General features: G+C 43.5%; 1 protein-coding gene across 1 annotated transcript in view; it reads left to right on the top strand.

The window, feature by feature from the left end:
* MDN1 (midasin AAA ATPase 1) overlaps nt 1-10060 on the top strand; it is a 180237-nt gene that overhangs the window by 56673 nt on the left and 113504 nt on the right. Inside the window, exons 26-32 of the mRNA XM_019520321.1 lie at nt 4009-4155; nt 4688-4829; nt 4992-5126; nt 5203-5338; nt 6215-6353; nt 6461-6591; nt 7893-8037. Of these exons, the coding sequence (XP_019375866.1) occupies nt 4009-4155; nt 4688-4829; nt 4992-5126; nt 5203-5338; nt 6215-6353; nt 6461-6591; nt 7893-8037 (975 nt within the window). The remainder of the gene's footprint in view (nt 1-4008; nt 4156-4687; nt 4830-4991; nt 5127-5202; nt 5339-6214; nt 6354-6460; nt 6592-7892; nt 8038-10060) is intronic.

Raw genomic sequence — 10060 nt, forward strand, 5'->3', positions numbered from 1 at the left:
TTCTTTTTAGCCTCAGGAGGTCTGCTAGATCCCTGGAGACCCAGGGGGGCTGCTGTGCCCTTCTGCTGCCTTTCCTCTGAGATGGAATAGAATTGCCTTGTGCATTGAGGCTCGCTCCCTTGAGGAGCAACCACTCTTCCTGGACTCCCCTCCCCCCTGGGGGCATGGTCCCTTAGGGCCTCACTGACAAGCCTCCTGAGCTAGTCAGAGTCAGCTTTCCTGAAGTCAAGGACTTCTGTGTTGCTGACTGACTTGCCAGCTTTATATTTTACAGTAATTAGTTATCTGTTTAAAAAAAAGAAAAATTTGAAGCAGTTAGTAAAATTCTGCTTTCCCACCTCCACAGTGAAGCACCTTCATGACTAGGCCATAGTTTTTCTTACTTGCCCTCCTTCTTGCCCCATGAATTTCACAGCCCAGTAGCTCACTTTGAGTAGGAGGGGTAGAGCGTGCCATCATCTAGCTTGCTCTGTAGCCTGGTCATTGGGATACTCTTAAGAGGTAGGAGATGTGGGTTTTAATTCTGTCAGACCTAGAATCTACACATCCTGCTTCCTGGCTAAGTGCTCTAGCCCAGTGGTTCTCAAACTTTTTTTTTTGTGGACCATTTGAAAGTTGCTGAGGGTCTCAGTGGACCACTTTAATAAACTTTTTTGTTCTACAAATCAAAGCAAACAACTCATATTTTAATATCAGCAGTCTTACCTTACAAGTACAGATATTCTCAATCGTTCTGCAAACTTTCTGAGGACCACCTAAATGAAGCTCCATGGACCACAGTTTGAGAACCTCTGCTCTGGCCACTAGGTTGTTTCTGCCAAAAATGGACACCACCACATCCATTGGGCACCTCCCCTCTATGTGCTTTGCATCACAAGACGATGGCAGCACTTTATGGGCAGTCCTGAGTCTGCTTCCTAACCTCTGGAAAAGGGTAGAGGTCATGCATGATTTTGTCCTAGTATTTCCTGTTGTCTAGTTCTGTGCATTTCCCTGATAAGCACCTGGGTGCTCTTGTTAAATCTTTGAAGATGTTAAACTCTTTGTTGACCCTATAGGGAACATAGGTGCCTCACCCTCTTGATTTGGATCAGTTTTATGGAGCAGGATGCCTATATTTTGGGCGTTTTAAAACCTAAGTGGAAGTGTCTACAAGGCCAAGCTAGGTCTGTCCCTTAGGCCCCCCTCTATATGTGCACGTAAATGTGCGATGGGATCTAACGTGCAATTCACATGTACATAGCAGAAAGCGCAATTATGGGATCAAGCATTAGCTCCGATTGTACCTTATTGCCGGTGCAACGAGGAGCCTGATCTTAACTCAGCTTAAAAATGCAGTCATGGGCAAGAAGGAAGTTCCTGTGTCTTGGAGCCCCATGCACCCTTGGGGTAGAGGGATTGCCCCACATGGTGATCCTCCTACCCGAGGAGTTTTTTGCAAGGCATTCTGTGGGCACCCAGCATCTGCAGCTGTGGGACTCTAGGTCCGAGCAGCTGCATGGTGCTGCCAGGACTTGCAACCCTGGCTGGGCACCCCTGCAGCTGGGAGCCCTGTCAGTACTTTGGATGTGTAGTTGGTTTCAAGGTAATTGCGCAGTTAACTTGTGCGATACCTATAACATGTAGAGGGGGCCTTAGTTTTTCTGAGCTTTGAATTTCCCATTTGTAAAATGGAGATAACAACACTTTTTCCTAGTTTAATATATCCTCACACTGTGTATTAGAGCTGATACGGTGCCCAGAGACTAAGCTTATAAACACATCTATGTAAACTTAAGTGGACATATGCTCTAAAGCAGTGGTTCTTGATCATTTTTAGACCTAGTGTATTCTTCATTATACTCAAGGCATCCCTCTATAATTTTTTTGTTAATTGAGTGGCACCCCATTTAAAAATGTATTTATTATAGTGTTTACCTCCTTGCAGTGGGGGCAGGGAATCTACAAGGCAGGGAAGGGCCTGAGCTAGCAGTTACCTGCTTATCTCCTCACTCTGGGGCACCGTTCAAAGAATCTTGTGGCACACCCGGGTGCCTCAACACCCTGGTTTGAGAATCACTGCTCTAGAAAAAGAGGTCTAGACTTTCAGACTAGGCAGAAGGGATATGGGTTGTAGCTGTATTGATCTACAGGCAAAAGGAATCAGAACTCATAGTTTCATAGTTTGTAGGGTCAGAAGGGACCTGAGCAGATCATCAAGTCCGACCCCCTGCCATGGCAGGAAAGAGTACTGGGGTCAAACGACTCCAGCAAGGTGTTTGTCTAGCCTTGTCTTAAAGACCCCCAAGGTAGAAGCCAGCACCACTTCACTTGGAAGTTGGCTCCAGATCCTAGCCGCCCTGACCATGAAGTAGCACCTCCTGATGTCTAATCTGAATCTACCCTCTGCAAGCTTGTGACCGTTATTTCTAGTCACTCCTGGTAGCGCTTGGGGGAACAGGGACTCCCCCAATGCCTGCTGGTCCCCTCTGACTAGTTTGTAACAGGCCACTAGATCCCCTATCAGCCTTCTCTTGTGGAGGCTGAATAGGTTCAGGTCCCTTAGCCTCTCCTTGTAGGGCCTGCCCTGCTGCCCCCTGATCATGCGAGTGGCCGTCCTCTGGACCCTCTCCATGTTGTCCACATGCCTCTTGAAGTGTGGCGCCCAGAACTGGACACAGTACTCCAGCTGCAGCCTGACCAGTGCCGCATAGAGGGGGAGGATCACCTCCTTGGACCTGCTTGAGATGCATCTGTGGATGCATGACAAGGTATGGTTGGCCTTCCTGACTGCATCCCCACACTAATGGCCCATGTTTATCTTGGCATCAATGATGACTCCAACATCCTTTTCTGCCTCTGCACTAACGAGAAGGGAGTTCCTTAGCCTGTAGGTATGGTGCTGGTTCTTCCTCCCCAGCTGCATCACCTTGCACTTGTCTGTGTTGAATCCCATTCTATTCTTATCCGCCCACCCCTGTAACCTGTCTAGGGCTGATTGCAGCCTATTCCTCCCTTGTAGCAAGCCCACATCCCCCCACATCTTAGTGTCATCAGCAAATTTGAACAGGGTGCTTTTTACCCCCTCGTCCAAGTCACCGATAAAGATGTTGAACAGTGCGGGCCCGAGGACCGAGCCCTGCAGAACCCCACTGCCCGCATCCCTCCAGATAGAAAATGACCCATCCACCAACTCGTGGGAGAGGTGATATCTAATTGATCTAATAACAGATATTTGCAAAAAAAAATTCTTTATTTACAACCTTTCGAGCACATTCACCCTTCTTCAGTCATAGGAGAATGTAAAGATTGTAAAATTTATCCTAGGTGGAAATGAAAGCTCATATTTCATAGGAGAGCAGAAGGTGTCATAAGATCTTCTGGTTGGAATAGGCTGAATTTACATTTCTATCTAGGAGAAATTTTACAATCTTCTCCTATGCCTGAAGAAGGGCGTGCGCACCTGTAAGCTTTCAAATAAATAATTTTTTTGTAAATATCTAGCTAGACTGGGTAGAAGGGATTTTTCTGAGATAGATTTGTATGTTGCTTCCTCAGCAAAAATATATGAAATTTTCAATTGGCTTTTAATTAAAAAGAAGGGGGGGCCGGGGGAAGTGATATCCTTATATGATCTCAACTTAAAAATCTTGGGTTCTTTGACTGATGAGAACATCAGGTTTGTAGATGACTGGAACTGGCTTTTCCATGTAAATGATGTGAACTACAGTCACTTTCTGTAAACAGCATATATATACTTTGCTGTGTTGGAGCCCATATATATTGAAATTTCATTGACCTTGAATGGTTGATTTATCCCAGAATATTGAAAAATAGACTGCTGGGACTGTTCATGTCCTTTTCAGAAGTTGAATCATTATCCAAACTGTTCCCTTTTCCTTCAAGAATTAACCAGCACACCACCAGACAGTCCAGCTTCCTTTGGCATTATGGGCTAGATGTATTTGCAGCATATTAAAGAGAGAGGGAGCACATTTCAGAAACGCCATTCTCTGATTTATCTTTTAGGTGTTGTCTAGAGCCTTCAGGAATCGTTTTGTGGAGCTTCATTTTGATGAACTTCCAAGTGGTGAACTGGAAACCATCCTGCACAAGCGATGCAGTCTGCCACCTTCTTACTGCAGTAAACTTGTCAAAGTCATGCTAGATCTACAGGTACAGAAACTTTGTTTTTTAAACAGAAAAGTCTATATAAATGTTGTTCAGATCTGTAAATAAAAGGAACCAAGAGCCCTTCAATAGGAAAATGGCACCAACACAAATATTTTAAATAGTAACATGATCCCTGGGTAAGAATACTGCAGCTAGATGATTTAAACCTATAGAAAATAGGAGAAGTAATAGCTGTTGTTTTGAGGCATTGGGAGTGTTTTCTTGGGTGGTATCTTGCTGCTGTCTCTTGCTGTTTGGGGTCTTTGTGTTTAGTTTTTGTGCTGTGTTTGGAATACAGTAAGACTGAAAACTCTAAACAGCTGGGTTTTTTAGCAAGAAACCTAAAATCTTTCTTTTTATTCCAATTAATAAATAAGAGGTGACACTCAGGTGAGGAGTATGAATCTACTAAGTTCTGATTATGGTGATTTGTTAGGAAGTGTAGTATCATATTGACATTGTTTTAGGGATTTTGCTTTTTAAATATTTGGTTTCTGAAAAATGTATGATCTTGTTCTGTCTCTTCCTCTGGTAGTCTTATCGCAGAGGGTCAACAGTGTTTGCTGGGAAGCATGGCTACATTACTCTTCGGGACTTGTTTCGTTGGGCTGAAAGATACAGAATGGCAGAACAGACAGAGAAGGATTATGACTGGCTTCAACATCTGGCAAATGATGGTGTGTCTCTGTCTCTGTTCTTGATGGTACCACTGCCGTTTTTAGGAAATATCTATAACTTTTTCTTCCTGATTCCTGTTTTTGCCCCCGGTTACTTGAGCAGTAACATTTCACTTTAAAAAGAGAAAGTGACTATACTGATTTCTCTTGTCTTATTTACAGGTTTTATGCTTCTGGCAGGCAGAGTCAGGAAACAGGAGGAGGCAGATGTTATTCAAAGTGTTCTTGAAAAACATTTTAAGAAGAAATTGTATCCCTACTCTCTCTTCTCAGAGGAAAGTGTTAGGAAGCTATTAGGTGAGTTTTCAAAAAGAACTAAATCAGGAACTTTACATGCATGATCAGAGCTAATAATTTCCTCTGTGTTGTGCAGCTAAATCATCTACACAGATGTCTCTGGTTAGGGAGTTTGGCCATATTGTCTGGACTCAAGGGATGAGGAGGCTTGCGGTTCTGGTGGGGCGAGCCCTGGAGTTTGGTGAACCAGTTCTTCTGGTGGGAGAAACTGGGTAACCTATTTTTATTATTACATTAATGAATTGTTCTATATGTTTTTGTTACAGATAATTACCAGATTTACCCAAATCCAAGATAGTTTTGAATGTAAGGTGACTCTCGCCTCTGCACTGCCTTCCCCCAGTAACTAGATTGTAGGCTTGGAAAATTTATAAATTTGTTCTAATTTTCCATAGATAGAACCTAATTTTAGAAGGTAGTCTTGCCCTCCACTACTGCAGTCGGACAAGCAGCAGCCAGGGGGACAGGTGACAAGGGAATGAAGTAGTCTAGCTCCTGCCCTTTCATACCTCCCCCTTACCCCCAACTTGCTCCCCTGGTACTTGCATCCTGTGTGCCTGCTCTCCCTCCCCCCTACACAGTGCCTGTACTCCCTGGCACCTGCCCCACATGCCACCACCCTTTACTGCTGTTGCTGTTTACTGTCCTATCACAGTTTTGCCTGCTGCTCTGAGGCCCTATCAGCACAGAACAAGGAGCACAGAGCACATGCTGCTTCCAGCACTTGCCCAAGCACTCAGCAGTGGCAGTAGCTTCTCTGGGACCAGAGCTGCCACACTGGAACCACTGTTGCCTGGTTGGGCAGGCGCTGTAGGAAGCATGTGCTCCTTGCCCTGAGCTGGAATGTGTGACCCCAGCCACAGCTGGAGCTGCAATGGGAAGGTAGGCAGCAGCAGGGGAGGGGAAGGGTGTGTGCATTGACTCGGACCCTGGGTTCTACATCAGAATTGATGTTGCAGCTGCTGCCAACCCCTGCCCAACCCCCCATACTTGAATCTAAGACCAGGGGTATTTTTCCCCCATTGAATAAACACAGAAACTACACGCGTAGCTTCAGCTGACTCCATTCCTTTCTTTGTGTGTTACAGATGTGGTAAAACTACTATTTGCCAGATATTTGCAGCATTAGCAAATCAGAAGTTATACTCTGTGAACTGCCACTTGCATATGGAAACATCAGACTTCCTGGGGGGACTACGGCCGGTCAGGCAGAGGTCAAATGACAAGGTCTGTCTCATAACAAGGGGTTCTTGCTGTCACTCAGCTTTAGTATCATTGAGGGAGCATGAACTGAGAAATGGGTTTTGAGATTCCTTTCCATCTCCATTGCCTAGGAGGAACCTGGCAGTTCTAGGCTCTTTGAGTGGCATGATGGACCTCTTGTATTGGCAATGAGGGAAGATGGATTTTTCCTCCTTGATGAGATTTCTTTAGCGGATGATTCTGTCTTGGAGAGACTTAACAGGTATGTATGGTAAAAATGTGCTGCTTGGATATGGCTGCTCTTTGCAGACATGAAATGGACAAATCTAGCTTCCTTCAGATGTTTCTAATTGTTTAGCTTATTAACTCCCTTCCCTTCTCTTAGTTGTTCAGTTTTTGATTAAATAAAAGTGAGTCAAAGTAACTCAGTGGTTCACTGGAGATTAAGGTGCTGTGACTGATGTCTTGTTAATTGCTGTAACTGTAGAAATCCTGTACTCTTTTACAACTTTTTCGTGTTTGAGAGGCTACTGGCAGGAGGGGATGACAGGGAGTGGGTATGATAGACAAATGGGCATTTACTGCAGTTACGTCACTACTGAGGCAATACTGGAAAAACTTTAAATATTCTGAAATAGAAATAGAAATGTGCAGATTGGTTCAAGTTTTGTGGAAATGGTTTGTATTTTGGGATTGTTTCTGTCCTGAGATATTTTGCAGCCATAGATATTTCTGTGCTTGACTTCTACTCCAACTGTAACAGTCACCTTTGACTGAGGGACAAGAGGATCCATTTCTGTAAACCGATGATGTCTTCAGAGAATACAGTTAAACTCAGTTCAGCTGAAACAATATGCAGTGGTACAATAGAGCAAGAATGGAAAATAGAATAATTTGCATAACATAAGTAAAATCTGCAATGAAGCCTGTAGGTAGCACTATAGCTTTTTATGTTTAAGTAAAGTTGATGAAAGCTGTACTTTCTCTAAGCTTCTGTAATGGAGTATTTTCAGTGAGAAACGCTGCATTCTTGGAAAATGCCACAAATTGTCAAGAACCAGGGAAAGAACTGGTTATTGTGTGTAAAACTGTTACAACTTGCTCTGTATGTTAGTGTTTGATTACTACATTACTGTCCATCTGATTACCAGACCTCTTGATGACCTGCAGTCACTTTCTCCACTGCCTTCAGGATTTCTATTTCATGCCAGTTCTTTCAGGGTTCTCTTCATGTCTTTGCAAATGGTTATTTCTTCAAGTTTACTTATTTCATTGGAAAGCTAGGAAAGTTTCATTTTGCAGTACAGGTCTTCTGACTGGCCACTTTAACTTGGATGCAGTCTTTCATTGCAAAGTTAATTTGAGCTTTCCATACTTACATATTCATAAATGTCTTCAGAAATGATAAAGAGAATGTATAATTCACATTTTATAGAAAACCATTTTATTGAAACCACTCCACATGTTTTTTATGTACGGCAAGAGAATTTCTGAATTGCCAGGTGTGGAGTTAAAATAAAACAAGTATATTTGAATATCACTTTTTTAAAAATTTCTCCTTAGTGTTCTTGAAGCTGAAAAGACATTGGTGCTTGCTGAGAAAGGTAGTCAAGAAGACGAGGATAATGAAGTAGAGCTACTGGCTGCAGGAAAGAAATTTCGTATCCTGGCAACAATGAATCCAGGTGGTGACTTTGGGAAAAAAGAGGTAACTGCTGAGGCTGCTAGAAATCTAATATGCATTTTGAATATGTTAATTCATAGAATCATAGAAATGTATGGCTGGAAGGGACCTGTAGAGGTCATCTAGTCCAGCTTGCTGCCTGAGGCAGTTCCAAACCATCCCATAGAAACCATAATGTGAACTGTGCATAAGACTACCCTCAATCCTGATACAGCATAGACCAGTGGTCAGCAACTAGTGGATCTTGATTCACCGGTAGATCTTGGAGCCTCTTAGCGTTGATCTGAGGCTGGGGTGGGGGCTGAGTGCCCACGTGTATGCATGCATGTGTGCATCCCAGCCCAGCAGGTCAGTCTGTGGGGGAGGGAAGGGGCGGAGGCTAGATCGAGGCCCCTGTGGTGAGGGACAGTGCCGCAGAAGTAGGAGCAGGGGTAAGTTGAGTGGGGCCCTGGCTTGGTGGGACTTACCTGCTCGGGAGGTGCACCCCCAAATAATTTTTTCTCCCTCTGCCTTGATGTGCTCCCCTCCCCCTTCTTTCCCCACAGACTTGCATGCTGGGCAGGGGGGTGGAGGGGAGGTGGCAGTGGCATACAGTAGATCTTGGGTTGCTTTTAAATGCTAAAGGTAATCTACTTAAAAGGGTTGGAGACCACTGACATAGACCGAACACCATAACCTGCCACAGATAAAGCAGGGGAACCACAGCAGCCAATATCCTGCTTCTATATACTTTCCTTCTTTATGGCAGCCCTTCAGGTTTTTTAAGACTGCTACCATGTCCCCTCTTAGCCTTTTCTCCAAGCTGAACATGCCTAGCTCCTTCCGCTTCTTCTTGTAAGACTTGCCTTCCAAAACCTTGATCATCTTTGTTGCTCACCTCTGAATCTTCTCCGTGTCCTTTTTAAAATGTGGAGCCCAGACTTGCATGCAGTATTCTAGGTGAGGTCTGACCAGAGCTGAGTAGAGAGGCACTATCACCTCCCACTTCTTGCACCCTAATGCTTCTATTGATGCAGCCCAAAACTGCATTTGCCCTTTGTGCAGCTGCATCACACTGCAGACTCATATTAAGTCTGCAGTCTTTTAAGACTGCCAAGTTCCTCTCTATAGTGCTGCCATTCAGCCAGGTGTCACCCATTTTTTATTTGTGTTTTTGATTTATTTTTCCCACAGTGGTAGCACCTTACATTTATCCACATTGAACTTCATCCTGTTAGCTCTAGCTCAACTTTCCAATCTGGCGAGATCCTTCTGAATTATGCTGTCATCCTCCAACATTTTTGCAGTCTTTTCCCATTTTTGTCTGCAAACTTGCTCAAGAAACTTTCTATGCCAACATCCAAATAGTTGATAAACATTGCTTAATGTAAAAATTTAGTGCCATATAGTTGTGATACTGTGTTGTTATATGCATGTAATTTGTTAGAAGTTCATATTGGAGTGGTTCATATTGGAGTCTGCCTTAAGGCTCTGAAAAAACCTCGGCTATCTTATCTTTCATCACTTGCAAGTACTGTCATCTCAATAATGTATGTGAATGCTGAGCACAATGATAATAGGGAAAAATTCAAACATTAAATCACATGAGCAGATATAATGTGAAAAATACTGCACCGATGACTTGTAACTCTTAGGAAAAAATATAGCCCCCATCCAATGCTGATTGTAAGATGTATGTGGAGCAGTGTAGAATTGATAGGACAGATGATGCTTCAAACAAACTGACAACAGAAGTTATCACATTGGGTTCTTCATTTTAAAAAAAAATCTAGACAAGCATTCCAGTTGGTTCTTATTAATTTAAAACTATAGTTCTCAAATAACCCATTAAGTTATACAAAAACTGTCTTTAAAGCTCCCTAAGGAAAGTCAGGTCTCCAGACTAATTTTTGTTTATTCCCAAAGATAGGGGAGTATTCATAGAATCATAGAAGTAGGGTTGGAAGGGACCTTATAGATCTTCAAGTCTGACCCCCTGCCTGGGCAAGAGAAAAAACTGGGCTCAAATGATCCCAGCTAGGTAGGCATCAAGCCTCCTCTTAAAGAC

This window comes from Gavialis gangeticus, unplaced genomic scaffold, assembly GCF_001723915.1.
Source record: "Gavialis gangeticus isolate Ggan-Ray unplaced genomic scaffold, GavGan_comp1, whole genome shotgun sequence".
NCBI classification, from domain to species: domain Eukaryota; kingdom Metazoa; phylum Chordata; order Crocodylia; family Gavialidae; genus Gavialis; species Gavialis gangeticus.